Genomic DNA, 16,244 nt, shown 5'->3' with positions numbered 1-16,244 from the left:
CAAGTCAACGCCTCTGAGAGTGAAGCTGAGCTTTTCCCCTTTGCACTGCCGGCAAAGATGCTTTGGTTAATTACAGGTATCCCAGCCTTAGCACCACTGACACGTGGAGCCGCACGATTCTCTGCCACGGGGGCTTGTCTTGTGCATTCAGGATGTTGCGCGGCATCCCCGGCCTTGATCCACTAGATACCCCTCGCCCTTCAAGTTGTCATAATAAGGCAATTGTGTGCTGCTAAGTTTACCCGCTGAGGTCTTCATGATTTCTTATCATCCTGCCTCAAAGGGGAATTAAAGACAACTGTTCTGAGGCAGCAGGGAACAAACAAATATACATAAAAAACATGCATACTATATACATATATATATATGTATATAGTATTATTTTATCCTGCCCCTTGTGAATGACAAATATTTCATCACCTCTGTCTGAACTAAAGTCTTTAAAAATCGAATGGTCTCTCTATAATACTTTCTCAAAAGAAATCACCGGGGAGCAATTTGTCGATTCAGAAATGAATGCAGAGACCTAAAAGGCAATATTTTGCTTGCTTACGTATTCAAAATTCAAAAGAATGGCTGGTGGGCTACGATTTTCCTTTTTTACCTGATGGGCAAATTGTACTGTATCGTCTGATTAAATTAGTACGGGCTGTTCCATTTGTTTCTACAAGTATTTACTACTGATAAAACACCTTGTAGGGCTTCCCTGGTGGCGCAGTGGTTAAGAGTCCGCCTGCCGATGCAGGGGACACGGGTTTGTGCCCCGGTCCGGGAAGATCCCGCATGCCGCGGAGCGGCTGGGCCCGTGAGCCATGGCCGCTGAGGCTGTGCGTCCGGAGCCTGTGCTCCGCAACGGGAGAGGCCACAGCGGTGAGAGGCCCGCGTACACCCCACCCCCAAAAAAAGAAAATTGGAAAACACCTTGTAGCTTTTAGAAATGCTCTAGTCACTGAAAAATGAATAATCAGATACCAAAGAACTATGGGATACAGGCACTGAGCTTGAGAAATGAACAAATGGTTGGGGCAGGAAGGCTTGAACCCAGAAATGTTTATAAAATAAAACGGAATGCAGTGTAATTCTGAAGGGGTAGTAAAGACAACATGGCATGTCTGAGATTAGAGAATTTTATGAAAAGCTAACCTAGAGTAGTCCTCGGTGAGCCTAGAGTTAGTCCTTTAAGAATCAACCGGGGAGGGGGAAGGGTAAGCTGTGACAAAGCGAGAGAGTGGCATGGACAGATATACACTACCAAAGGTAAAATAGATAGCTAGTGGGAAGCAGCAGCATAGCACAGGGAGATCAGCTCGGTGCTTTGTGACCACCTAGAGGGCTGGGATAGGGAGGGTGGGAGGGAGGGAGACGCAAGAGGGAAGAGATATGGGAACATATGTATACGTATAACTGATTCACTTTGTTATACAGCAGAAACTAACACACCACTGTAAACCAATTATACTCCAATAAAGATGTTAAAAACAAAAAAAGAATCAACTGGAGTTAGTAGAGGAAGAGGTAGAAAGCTTGAGGAGGAAGATTATCCACTTTTATTTATATCGACTTTACATTGTCTAACTTCTTAGAAGAATCTAGAATGTTTTTATAACTACAGAGAAGGCTTAAAATTTGCAAATAAGTTGTGGGTTGGGGTAGAAGCCTTCAGGGGAGAATAGCAATGGAGAGAGGAACCTTGGACTTCCCAAGGGTCAATCATTACCGGGTTTAATCCTCAATTATACCTCTGTTGCACCGATGAACACCTAAGTCTTGGAGAAGTTAGTTGTGTTTTTTTTTCCTTAACCTAAGTTCACACAAATTTAAAATGGCAAGGCCAGGGCACAAGGTGAAATCAGACTCAAGCCTGTCTCAGACCTGCTGAATCAGAACCTGCATTTTAATAAGACCCCCAAGTATACTTCCTGTGTACATTTATATTTGAGACGTTCTGGTCTAAGAAACTAATTTAAACCTACAATTCTGACTGATAAGCAATCCTAGAGAGAGGAACGGATAACAGACCCCAAACCCTTTCATTGACTAACACGTGGTGACCATTTTCACTTGTGTACATGCTTTGCCAAAAATAACTAAATATGAATAAGAATTCATTTAGGTCTCTTAAGAGATTTGAAATGTCAAACTCATAGACCAAGATGCTAAATTTACATTTTTAACCACGGCAAATAAATCATCACATTTCGAGTGATGGAATGAATTTAGGGATCATCAGATACTCATTCATTCCTTCATTTAAAACTAACGTATAGAGTAGCCAGTGAATATTGAATAATTCAACATTACTGTAAGTAAATAAAAATTATTCCACATGGATTTCCATATTTCATTTTTGTATTTTTACTCCATTATTTGTATTAGAATGGAAAATAGATCAGCTTCAATCTAGTTACCACTTTAAAGGAAATTTCTTTGCTTAGTCCAGGGAGCCCTTGTGTCAGAAGTTAAGGCAAAAGCACTTTGTCTCTCCATCACCCAAGCTCTTTTTCCTTCGCATTACTTTTTTGAAGTGTGGCATGTTTGGGCCATAGTTCTTTCTGCCTTAATCATAGGTGATGATTAGTTCGGGGCAGGATGGGGTCCCTGGGTCTGAGCCCCCAAACTCAGATTTCTCTAACCATAGTTAACGCTATTTAATTTCCATGACCTCACGTTCCAAGTGATTAAGGAGCTTCCCCCACCCACTAGACACTGAGCTAGACACTTGGACCTATATTATCTCATTTAATCCTCCCAAGATCCCTAATGAGCAGGTATTATCATTCCCATATTTTTGCAGGGGACACGTGGCTGTTCCAAGGATCAAATAATACTGATCAAACTGTCAATGTGGAGATTTACAAATGCTAGTTATTCCTCTTGGTAATAGCTGGTTCTCAGTGTTGAATAAGCAAATACCCTTGAACCACATCTGAAAACAACTTCAAGCAGCATCTTGAAAGAGAATCTCCCTCCCTTACCACTCCACAGCCCTGACCTACACGACTGTTTTCTAGAGGTACAAAGGCAGCGTGATGGCCTTGCCTAATACGTTTCCAGATGAATTTCTAGAATAAAAGAGAAACTGGAACCACTTTATTTGACGAGCTGAACACTATAAATGGGTGAGATCCTCGTCGGCCGGGACCCTCCAGTGCTTTATTCAGCAATCCAGGGGCAAGAAAAGCACTTCCCTCCTGGGTGGAGTTTGTATGGGGACCTTGGGTCTCCTCGATATTCCAGAAGCGATAGGCCATACTGAGCATGAGTCGGAAAGCCTGCCCGTTTCACTCCTCTCAGCCTTAAATCTGACGCCACCAACGAAGAGCAGCTAAGCTCTGGACAGCCACATAGAGGGTCAAAGGACCAAGAAATAAACCTCTCTACCAGGCCAGCATGTTCATCCTAACACCTAAGTTTGTAAAAATTCCCTAACAGATAAAGCCAGCTCCCCAGCTGGCTTGGCCACACAACAGCCTTTCCTCCAGTGGCCTCTCACAGCGTCTTCCTAGAGATGGGTCCTTCCACAGTGGAAATGACATAAACTGCTCCCTTGCCTGGATATGCACCCGACCTATGAGCCCCGGTCAGGAAGGAAACGGAGACCTCTGAGGAAAGCACGTGAGAACGGCTAGCAGTTCAGCCCGTGATCAGCGGACCTTTAATAAGAAAGGGTCTGGCCCAGATTTTTTCACGGACTGGAGTCCTCCTATGTTGCCCTGACTGCCACTGCAAAGGGATGCATGGTGCGAATGTCACTGTTGTCCTCTCTGAACACTGCTTTTCCTTGACATGTGTTTTCCCTTCGGCTTTTGGAATTAGGCAATTTCCAGAGAGCAACACGTAAGTCAGCAATTTTGGACAATAAGTCATATTAAAAACTATCTCATGGATTGAGTTTCATGGACTCTTTTCATAACCCTTTTCTATACTCTTATCACAGTTATAATTATGTCTAGACCATGAAAGCAATGACGTGTCTTTGTGACTCATTTCTGAATTCCCAGAGTTTATCCAGGGCTTATCTCATTAGCTAAACACAAATATCCTTTAGGTGAATAAATATGGGTCCTTTTCTTTTTATAAATTTATTTATTTATTTATATTTATTTTTGTGTGTTGGGTCTTCGTTGCTGTGCGCAGGTTTTCTAGTTGCGGCGAGCGGGGGTTGCTCTTCATTGCCGTGCGCGGGCTTCTCATTGTGGTGGCTTCTCTTGTTGCGGAGCACGGGCTCTAGGCACGTGGGCTTCAGTAGTTGTAGCACGCGGGCTCAGTAGCTGTGGCTCGCGGGCTCTAGAGCGCAGGCTCAGTAGTTGTGGCGCACAGGCTTAGTTCCTCCGCGGCATGTGGGATCTTCCCAGACCAGGGCTCGAACTCATGTCCCCTGCATTGGCAGACGGATTCTTAACCACTGTGCCTTCAGGGAAGCCCCTCTTTTCTTTTCTTTTTTTCTTCTCTCCTCTCCTCTCTCTCTCTCTTTCTTTCTTTCAAAGCAGAATTTGACAAAGCAGATGGGGAAGATCATTTATAAAGACACAAAGGGGGTAGAAGATTTTCAGGCTTTCCATATCGTTTCAGTAATAAGAACCCAATCTATCCCCATGGATAAAAGCTGTTATTTGCCTGACTGTTCTCCCCAGCAAGCAGTAAAGGAGATACAAGGGAGGAGGGAGACGATGACCACGTTGCTCTATCCATTCTGCCGCAATGGCACAGAACACCCAGGGCCGCTACGGTGGAGCGGCCGAAGGCCTTCCCCTCTGTCTACAAGATCCTTCGCTTCAGAGCTTTCCTCCTCCCCCAGCCCCATCCAACAGTGAAACCCCTCCTTCTTCCTATTCTAAGGGAGACAGCTGCCAACGCAGAGCCCAGGGCCGCCTTGCTCCATCCTTCGTTCACACACCCAAGGCAATCTACAACAAAAAGCAAAGCTGGCCAACTGAGCCTGTGATTGGCCCAGGCTGCCCGCCTGTCATGTCACCTATATTTGTCTCATCTGTCTTATCTGTGTCGAAATGTGACAGTCATGGCACAAACCCGAATGCCAGCTTCTCTTTCCTCGGAAACAGCTGGAGTCCTCCGTCAACACCTGGGGTGCTGATTCCATCCAATAAAGCAGGAACATGAAAGACTAGCTCGTCCCCCTGGACTTCAAAACGCTGCTTGTTTTTAAAGCCATTTCTTTCAGTCCACCGCTCACTGCTTCTTAAAAGTCCATTTTACTACTTAGCTTGGTTTAAAAAGAAGGACAAATCAAAGTTTCCACCCAATTATAATTCCTCAGAGGGTTGTTCAAAATTTCCCGTGTCAGCCAGAAACACAAATAGACCCTGTAACCACTAAGTAATTTATGATACTGTCAGGAAATCCACGATCGGATTACACCAATGAAGCCTTTATTGTAACAGTAAATGCCCAGATATAATAATACCTCATGCTCGCGGAACGCTCACTATGTGCCAATCACAAGGCTAGGCACTTTACAAGCATTTTCTTTTCTGATGAGAAATGCACAATGTATTCTCCTCTGTCAGCTTAAAAGCTATCCTCATGGGTAGGCAAAGTCCTTAAGTATCGTGCCCAAAAGTCTAAAACATAAAGTGAATTAAGTTTTAAGTGGATTTTGTAAGTGTACTGATAGTTTTATCAGATTTTTCCAGAATGTCACGTACTGAGACTATATCCAATCTTTAGCCACATTCACCTCCTCAGGCCACTTGTGTTCTCCTTATTATTTTACCTATCCAGTGTCCAAAAATTTGCCAGCCTTTCTAAGAAGAACCTAATTTATGATTTGTCAGTGATAGAGAATGAAAGACAATTCTGAATATCACAGCCTTTAAAAAATGAAATATTTAGTTAATGTAATTTCAGCAAATCCTGCTAGCTTTAACTCTGACTGATCAACACGAATTGTGTTCTTTCAGAACTTTTCAACTTAAATTCAAATACCATGCACAAATAGATACTCCTCACTTAACATTTACCCACTTTATATATTTAAATAAAATTAAGCAGTTAACTGTATATTAAGACATTCAGGAAAAAAATTACCCTATGAGGGAAATCGGTGAGCCCATGGAAGCTTCAAGGACAATTCATTAGTTTCCACACGAGTATCTCCTTTCCTCTGAGGTGTCCCCAAGGTCACCTGGGGGCCATGTGTGTGAACTCAGCTCCTGGCATGAGATCTGGCCCTTCAAGACAACCCAGTCTACGCTGGCTCAACTGGAGAAAATGTTGGCGTGGAGATATCTTAAGGCAGCTTTTCTGGTGGCCCTAGAGGCACCATCCACCGTCCATGATGGTGGCCTACAGCCCGGCCAGCTGTGTGTGTAAAATCGCTGAGTTAAGTCTCCAAACCTCAAAGGAAACCTCGGAAATGACGGAACCACTTGAAAGGCAATGCACTGTTAGCTGGAGAAGAAGTAGCCGAAGAGACACAGAACAACTGGGCAGCGGGAAACTGTGTTCTAGTCCTAGCTCAAAGTCCTCTCCCCAGCTGACGTGGGCTCACCCCTCTTACCACTGTCGGCCCCAATTTCCTCATCTGCACAATGGGGATGCAAGAACACGCCCTTCAATGCTGCATCTGCCTCTAAAACATTCCTGAAGTCTGTGGCAGGCGTTCAGAGGCTTGAACAGCAACCTCCTTATAAGTGGATCAAAAAGCCAGAAGAAATAAGGACACGTGGTCGCCAGTATGTCGCTGCACTAGGGGAGCAGGAAAAGAATCACATTTATGTCTGGACCCAAGAGCCACTCATCAGTGACCACTCCTATTGATCCTGGGTCTTCAAGGACAAGAAACTGACTCTTACCTATTTGCACGTTTCTGTTGAGTGTGGGAGGTTTTGACCTATGACACTACTTCATTTCGCACATTAAAAAAGAGATCACAAAATCTAAAGTAATGTGAACATCTTTTCCCCCTTCTGTTTCTTCTGTGGACACAATGACCCTAATCTTTCTGATATCCTCATTTGACCTTGCCTTCAGAAAATCTACATGACATCAGCCTCTCTCACAAAAACCAAACTCCTTCAGTGTTACGCTATAAAGAAGAGGAAAATTGCCCCAAACCCTTAACCTGGCACTCAAAGACTCAAACTCTTCCCCCAACAAGACTCTCCCGACATCCTCCCTCCTGGCCGCTCCATCGGCAACCTGGGCTCTAGCCAGCATTGTCTAGAATCCCTAAACTGTCTTGCGGATTCCTGCCAACAGGTCTCTGCTGGCCTCACTCCTGAGGAACGCCTTGCTCTTCTTCTTTGATGCATAATCCACCCATCTGTCACGGCGGCTTAGAGCCCACCACCCTGGAGCACGGTTTCTTGTCTACTCAAACCCAGAGCTGGCTCTTCCTCCCCCGAATCCCGAAACACGCCTCTAACCCATCAATCCCACACCTGGCCATCAACAAGCATCTACTCACTGTCACGCCCCCGCCCTTCGCCAGGTGCTTGAGACACAGAACTACAAAGCCCATGAAAGCAACAACGTGGACTCTTACCTCTCACGCAAATAAGACAAGCACTGGTTAAAAAATAATTGGCGGGGCTTCCCTGGTGGCACAGTGGTTAAGAATCCGCCTGCCCATGCAGGGGACACGAGTTCGAGCCCTGGTCCTCGAAGATCCCGCATGCCGTGGAGCAACTAAGTCCGCGCGCCACAACGACTGAGCCCGTGTGCCACAACTACTGAGCCCGCGAGCCACAACTACTGAAGCCCGCGCGCCTAGAGCCCGTGCTCCGCAACAAGAGAAGCCACCGCAGTGAGAAGCCCGCGCACCGCAACGAAGAGCAGCTCCCGCTCGCCACCACTAGAGAAAGCCCGCGCGCAGCAACAAAGACCCAATGCGGCCAAAAATAAATAAATAAAAATTAAGAAAAAAAAATAATTGGCAGGTGGTCTGCCTCCAAATTCCACACCTTAACCATCATGCCATTCTAACCCCCTGGTTTCTTACAGTATTTTTACGTTATAGTATATTGCCAGGCGCAAGGCTGAGGGTTTACATGAAACATTTTATCTTGTTTTTCCATGATTCTACGCAAGTAAGTACATTATTAGCCCTGTTTTACAGAGGAACTTAAGCTAAGCAACAGGTTCAAAGACTACATTTGTCTCCACAGCCATGTGACTAAAAGGTACCTTGTGTACTTGTCTGTGCATATCCCAGAACTCTCTGAGCTTCTCAAAAATGATTCCAATAACAATAAATCATCAGGCAATAAGACATTCCTATCCGCAGTTGAAGGAGAGAGAGGAGACTCCTCAGGGGGAATAGGCAGATGAGAAGGAGAGAGGAGAAAGATGGAGCCTTAAACTTACTGTTAAGAACATATCCCTAGAGATGTTTTCTTTTACTCCATTTATCATAAATAGTTTTTGTACCCAAGAAAATTAAAATATAGGTTTAACATATTTGACAAATATTTGGAAACTGTATTTCATCACATGGGAAGTTTTAAAAAATATATTGCAGACTAAAGAAATGTTCCCATGAAATAAGTCCAAGCAGAATCACAATTTGAAGGGGCCAGTTGGAACTGGTGAGACCTCATATAACCAAAACATTTTGGAAGACATGTGTCTGAAGTTCACATATCCCCAGTAGCATCGTGTGACAAAATGTCATAAGGTATATCTACATGTTAGATTAAAATCTAGCCTAGAATTATTGTGAACTAGTCTGAAAAAAGATACAGGGGTTGCACAAGGGATGTGGTAAGTGGGAAAAATAAAAAAAGAATGATACCAAACAATCCACGGACATCTAGTAAATTCAACGTTGTTTTCTAATAAACAGCTTGGCAATGGTAGGTGAAATGGCCCTTATTCCAGGAAGCCTTTCTCCATCTCTCAGGTCTGGGGTTGGTGTCGTCCCTGCTTTGGGCAGCGTGCCTCCTTCCACCACCACCAGAGGAAATGTTCACCCGCCGGCACTCTCTGCTAAACTTTAAGCTCCGTGAAGGAGAGAGACCGTTTCTGTTCATATTGCCTTCATTTATGCAGCATATATTAACTTACTTTTGCGTGACCTCTCAAAAAACCCCATGTGTCAGGGCTTCCCTGGTGGCGCAGTGGTTAAGAATCTGCCTGCCAATGCAGGGGACATGGGTTCAAGCCCTGGCCAGGGAAGGAAGATCCCACATGCTGCGGAGCAACTAAGCCCGTGTGCCACAACTACTGAGCCTGCGCTCTAGAGCCCGCGAGCCACAGCTACTGAGCCCACGTGACACAACTACTGAAGCCCGCACGCCTAGAGCCCGTGCTCCACAACAAGAGAAGCCACCGCAATGAGAAGCCCGCGCACCGCAATGAAGAGTAGGCCCTGCTCGCCCCAACTAGAGAAAGCCCGCGCGCAGCAACGAACACCCAACGCAGCCAAAAATAAATTAAAAAAATAAATAAAAACCCATATGTCAAATACGGGTAATGGGAGGATAAAGGAAATGGTAGGTATAATGGATCTATCAAGTGTCCATCACATAGGTGCATAAAACAAAGGTGAGTTGTTCTACGAGTATTTGAGATCTAGTTTATCAAAATTCACACCATTAAATCTAAACCAGTGAAATGCAATACAGACCAAAATAATGATTCACATCCAGCTGGATAAAATATAATGTAATACCTGGCTGTGCTCTCATTTAGAAATTCTCTTATAGAATTCTTTATCGTGTTTACGGATGAGTATCTGCAACATTATTAGGAATGGAATTTAAGTTTCCATGTAGTGTTAACAGCTGATCATCAGTGAAGCCGCTGACGAGTATCTATTGGGAATCCATTATCTGCAAGACCCTGTGGTCAGTCTTAGGTGGGTGATGGTACAGTGAGAGCCAAAGGTCTCTGCCTGACTCAGGGTGCTTAGATTCTTGAGGGGGACATAGTGTGTGTTCAGCTGACTGGGTAACTAGGTATACACTGGAGTGATTGTTATGGGTTGGACTGTGGCCCCTAAAATTTCACATGTCGAAGTCCTAATCCCAAATACTTCAGAATGGAACCTTATTTAGGAATAAGGTCATTGCAGCTCTAATTGGCTGTGATGAGATCATACTGTAGTAAAGTGGGCCCTTAATCCAATGTGACTGGTGTCCTTTTAAGAAGGGGAAATCTGGGGCTTCCCTGGCGGTCCGGTGGTTAAGACTCTGCGCTTCCACTGCAGGGGGCCTGGGTTCCATCCCTGGTCGGGGAACTAAGATCCCGCATGTCTCGCGGCACGGCCAGGAAAAAAAAAAATTATGCCAAGAAGGGGAAATCTGAACACAAAGACAGGCACAGCGGGAGAATGCCATGTGAAGAGACACAGGGAGAAGACAGCCACCCACAACCCAAGGAGAGGCGCCTAGAATCCGCTCTTCCCTCACAGCCCTCAAAAGGAATCAACTCTGCTGGACCCCAGAACTGTAAGACAATACATTTCTTTCCTTTAGGCCACCTAGTTTGTGGTTCCTTGTGGCAGTCGTGGCAAATTCATACGGTGACAAACACTAAATTCTCACAGATGAAGGTTTCTCAACCCGGGCACTATTGAGATTTGGGACCAGACAAGTCTATGTGGGAGCACCCATCCTGCACCCTGTAGGATGCAGCAGCAACCCTGGCCTCTATCCACATATGTATGCAACACACACACCCTTTCACTGGAACCTGCACTAAACCGGCTACTATTTTCAGAGAAGAAACAATCTATAGAAACTCGGAAAAAGGAAAAAGTCTAGCTCAGTATCTACTTACAACTTCCCCAACGGCAAATAAAGTACAAGACTTTAAAAAATATAGACCCTTATGATCTATAAATGACGCTGAAGAGTGAAATCCCATGTCTTCACCTCCAGATGAGAAGGGCTACACAGGAAGGCTGAGGTTTAATTGGAACCTTTATCAAACTATTATAAAATTGCAATGGGATGATCCATTGAAAGGGTTTTTTTTTTTTTTTTTTTTTAACAAATAAACTCCCTAGGCCAACAGAAGGCCAATTAGAGTCAGAAAAGCAAAACAATGATTTGCAACTTCAGTTTCAGCTAACTTGAAGTCTGACTATGCTGAAATTGAAGGGCAAGGAAAGGTCAGTTTTTCTTGGTTTGTGTATTTTTATAGGTGTAACTAGAGGAAAGAAACAAGAGCTCCAACACTGTATGCTGGAACAGAGGAAAAGAAATTACTGCATCGTAATTCCTCGAAAACTCCGGAATGCGTTCTATTAAATTCTCTTCCATGTTAGGTGGTTCACAAATCAAACTTTTGATCCAAGTTTGGAGGACTGAGAGGCTTCTTAAAATTCAATCAAAATGATGTGAAAAGGTGCACATTATGATATGCTCCATTTAGAGACTTATGCATTTGTCAGGAAGACTTTTCTCTTTTTATCTTAAAACAGAGTTCAGGAAATGCTGGTTTAGTTTTCTCTCTGCTGCAATATTTTAAGAGTACTTCCCAATGCATAGTTTCTGAAAGCATTAGACTCCTGATGCTACTTCAAATGATGTGAAAGATTTTGCTTGCATGAATTCTACATGCTGGAATTTTTAAATGTTTTTTTCCCCTTTGTGTCTAGAAAAAAAGGTGTAATGTACAAAAGTATATTCCAATCCTCTATATCAACACACGTACACTGAGAGTTCATGTGAGCAAAAAATGTCCCTCAAAGTTGAGTGTTATTGCAAGAAATAATTCTTCTTCATAATCACTGCAGAATTCCCCCTCTTCAAATAATGGACTTTTACTAACAGAAGTAAAAAAAAACATTTTCAAACAGCAGACACCTGAATCCTTACATATTCAATTAACTAAAACAAATCTATCATGTTATCAATGAAAGCATCCTCAAATTCCTACATGCTTTGTGTTTCCACATCATCACAAATCCATTTCTGTATGAGATGCTAAAGCCTCAGGAAAATACATTAAAAGAACACATTTACCTGATGAACCTAGGGGCAGGACAGGAATAGAGACACAGACGTAGAGAATGGACTTGAGGACATGGGGAGGGGGAAGGGTAAGCTGGCACGAAGTGAGAGAGTGGCATGGACATATATACACTGCCAAAGGTAAAATAGATAGCTAGTGGGAAGCAGCCGCATAGCACAGGGAGATCAGCTCGGTGCTCTGTGACCACCTAGAGGGGTGGGACAGGGAGGGTGAGAGGGAGACGCAAGAGGGAGGGGATATGGGGATATATGTATATGTATAGCTGATTCACTTTGTTATACAGCAGAAACTAACACACCATTGTAAAGCAATTATACTCCAATGAAGACATTTTAAAAAATGGCTAATAAACCAAAAGAAAAAAAAACACATTTACTTTTTCAGATCAAAGTAATTAACAAAAATACCCTTTCTTGGTTTTGGTCCTTTCAGTATGCTATTGCTTTCTTCAAAAATTCAATGTTTATATTGTACTTAGGTTTTGAAGTACCATAGGCACCCAAATGTCATCTATTCTGTGATTTTTTTAAAATTCTAACCTAAGTGGCATGTTTTAGAACAAACAGGCTATGCTAGCATGTTATTTGTTTAAATGCTCATAAGCACATTTTGTGAAATGGCTGTAAATAAATACTTATAAGCATATTTTGTCGAGCGGCTATAAGTGTGTTTTGGTGCACTGGGTGCTGTTTATATGCTTATATTTCTGTAATTAGAAGATAAAACCCACTAGATCATTAATGCTCAGGCCCTCCCGGTAACAGTATAAAATGACCGCTAACCCACTGGCTTGATTAGACAAGTGTGCAGGGCTCTTAATTGAAGAGTTTCATTTTCATCACAAAAATGGCTAGGGCATTAAAAGTGTCTCCTCTAAAATTTGGAGGTGTAAATAACTAAGAACTCCTCTGTGATGGTACACAAGTCATGAGAAGAACTCGAGGATCAGGTTTAAATATCAAGTCTGGGAGCTGCTGAATACGGAACCTCATTGTGGTGCTTTGACGAACGGTCATTAAAGGTAGTGTCAAGCCAACTGAAGGAACATTTTTTGAATAAAAAAACCGATCTGGCAGCTTTACGTTTCGGAAAGCAAAAACACCTAGGTCCTTGAAAACCAACTTACGGTTACCAAAGGGGAAAGGTGGTCATGGGGGGGTGATAAATGAGGAGTTTGGGATTAACAGATACACACGACTATATATAAAATAGGTAAGCAACAAGGACGTACTGTATAGCACCAGGAACTCTACTCAATATTCTGTAATAACCTAAAAGGGAAAAGAATCTGAAAAAGAAAATATATAACTGGATCACTCTGCTGTGCATCTGAAACTAACACAACATTGCAAATCAACCATACTTCAATTTTTAAAAAAAGGAAAAAAACCCCACCTATGTTCAATCATCCTAAATATTCTGTCCCCCACCAAAAAAGGGTGATAGCCACAGCAATCTCTGAAGAATCTGTTTTAGCAGCACAATTCTCACACGCACTGCCTTTGCTATTAAGAACTCTGGAGGTGTGTTTTTGGCTACCTTCGTGCGCGACACTAGGAAACCAGGCAGCATCTGTCTTCCCTTGTCTGTATCACCTCGATCCTCTGGCTCAGCTTTCTAAAGATGGTTTTATACTAGTCACCTCACTTTGAGTGAGGCATGCTGCCCAGGTGATGCTTTTGTCCCCCAAGTGACGTTTGGAAGCAAGGATTCACTTCGGCATGCCAAACTCCCTCAGCATACCAAGAAACAGCCACCACATCACAGATGTGGTGCATTCATCCCAGCATCCCCCAAATAAACTACGTGGTCCTGGTAAACACAAGCCCCCATCAGCGCCGAGAAGTGATAGGAACCATTTGTGAGACGTGGTGATGAGCTCTGAGCGGTAATACTTTTGATCACGTGATTCATTTTGTTTGCTCAACACAGTGTGTGTTTGTCCTGAGAGGAAGGACTTCGGTATATATTTACGCAAAGCTCTTAATTTATACTTCCTTTCCTTTTAATTGGCATCTTGTTACCTAAAATTAGCTGGGGAACGGAGCAGACAGAGCGTCTCATGATCAGAGCAAACTCTCTCGGCTGAGTTTGCAATAATTAGACCCACCGTCGCCCGCAGATGAACAGACACCTGGAGGCCTGCCTTATTTCTTCCCTGGTGCCTTCTCTCCATATTTAGAGAGTGATTTTTAAAATCTGACGTATAGTCATATTAATTATCATTCCCTGAGGTGGAGTTTGGCTCCTAATTCATGTTAAAAGTGAAGTTCAAACATTCTTGCCTGTAACCTTATGGCATAAAAAGCCTCCACGCAAAGGAATTCTTTCGTGAAACCCGAGACGATCGGGACACTCTACTTCACCAATACGCTGGATATCATTTACACAAGGAATAAAAGGTCACGTGTCCTCTAAAATCCCACATTTGCTATAGGCATTTCTCCTTCTATTCTTCTGTTTGGGCAGTAACTAGATACAGGTACGATGCAAGTGAAATGAGTTTTCCCTGATGAGTAAGGAAAGTAAACGCCCCCAAAATGCCCAAACCCAGATTTCATCCGCCATTCCTTCCCACGCGCGCACGCTCTCGTTCTCTCTCGCTCTCTCTCAACCGCAAGGATTGAAAATGATCCAGATTTTTCAGAATTCGCCCTCACCTTGACAACGCTAACATTACAAGCGGCAGTCAACTTTTACAAGACACCCTTATTGTGTAACACGGCTAGGCTGCCAAAAAGACGTGCTATAACGAATCAGATAACAAAGGCGAAGAGAAAACCTTCACCTGCCACGTAGCTAGCAGTGAATATACTTTTTCTTTCCATGACATTTGCTGGCAGAAAGGGGTTCGGCTTAAGGCGGATCGGACTAACCTTCAATTTGTCATAGCGCTCACTCAAAGCTGCCACCTGATGGTCTCGGTGCCGCCCGACCAGTTTACACAAGGCACAGATTAACTGGTCATCGGTCACGCAGTACATATTCACCTTCTCATCCTCGTGCTCCAGGCACATCAGCCCCCGAATGTGCGAGTCCGGGATGGGCTCAATCAGACGGTGGCCCGTAAAGGGTTTCTTGTTCGGGTGAGTGGCTTTCAGGCACTCGTCACAGTAGGACACTTCGCAAGTGACACAGGTCTTCACGGCGTCTTGGGCAGGATCCTGGTCACAGAACTGGCAGAGGACTTTCTCGGCCGAAGTCATGCTGTTGGCGTCGAACGGCCGCTCCCGGCGGGTCTCGCTGGGGGAATTGGGCCCGCTCACCGAAGCTTTCTGGAACCTGTCGATGATGTTCTGCAGGGTGACGTTGCGCTTGAGCCCGTCTAGACCTCGCTGGCTGAGCGTGATGACATGTCGGCAGGTGGGGCACTGGAAGGCAGTGATGGACTCCACGGACTCGTTGGTGGCGCAGTGTGACACCAGGATGCGGTGGGCGCAGTTGAAGCAGAGGCTGTGTGCGCAGGGGAGCAGAAGAGGGTCCTCAAAGAGCTCCAGACAAATAGGGCAGGTCAGCTCCGACTCCAGTGTTTCCATCTTCAGGCAAAGCTCTCCTGGGTCATCAGCAAAATCCAAGGAAGCTGATCAGCTATCTGGAAACAGAACGTAAGATTTGATTAGGCGCGAGGGGGGTCAGCCATGCGGGGCTGTCAGCTTTGACTACATCTCAGAATAATTCCCAACACAGGTCACGGAAGGGTAAATGTGTGTACATTCCAAATAATTCTCTCTCTATTCACTGGGGAACTGGGGGGTGTGGGGAAACACCCTAAGCCAGCAGACCAGCTAACATTTCCTCAAGGTTCCCGTCACTGAAAGCGGCATTTTTTTTTTTTCAATTTTGTTCTTTAAAGTTTCTCGCTCCAAACTGGCAAGTTCTTGAAACTGTAATTTCCATATCTAATCACAATAATCTTACGGTGCCGTGGCCAAGTTTTCCTTGCGTTGAAAATGAAAATGTAGAAACATTAATTAATGAACTACGGAGTCTTTCATAACTTTGAATTTATGAACTTACATGTTAAGTATATGTGTTTTAAGGGCCTCTGCTCTGCCGTACTGAACCAGGCTTCAGAGAAGGAGAAAGGCACTCATTGTAGAAATGGGCATGAAATGCGTATGAAATCAAACGCGCGATTTCAGGGGTAAGGATAATGCTTCAGCAGGGGATGTCAGTTTCCAAAATACATTCCCGAGAAAAAACCGGGACTTTCACAAAGATGATTGTGATAAAGGCAACGTTTCTGGCATGCGTTTGTTACTCTTCTGAATAATTCTATTGTTTAATCCAGCGGTGGGACG

General features: G+C 44.0%; 1 protein-coding gene across 4 annotated transcripts in view; it reads right to left on the bottom strand.

Annotated features, from left to right (window-relative positions):
* Window positions 1–16,244, bottom strand: part of MID1 (midline 1) — a 649,032-nt gene that overhangs the window by 112,545 nt on the left and 520,243 nt on the right. For all 4 annotated transcript variants that reach the window (XM_030845180.2, XM_060292841.1, XM_060292842.1 and 1 more), the window contains one exon: window positions 14,820–15,535. In XM_030845180.2, coding sequence (XP_030701040.1) covers window positions 14,820–15,479 — 660 coding nt within the window. In that variant the 5' untranslated portion in view covers window positions 15,480–15,535. The remainder of the gene's footprint in view (window positions 1–14,819; window positions 15,536–16,244) is intronic.

Source organism: Globicephala melas, chromosome X (assembly GCF_963455315.2).
Source record: "Globicephala melas chromosome X, mGloMel1.2, whole genome shotgun sequence".
NCBI classification, from domain to species: domain Eukaryota; kingdom Metazoa; phylum Chordata; class Mammalia; order Artiodactyla; family Delphinidae; genus Globicephala; species Globicephala melas.
The sequence above is the reverse complement of the archived record's forward strand: the minus strand, read 5'-3'. Positions and strand labels throughout refer to the sequence as shown.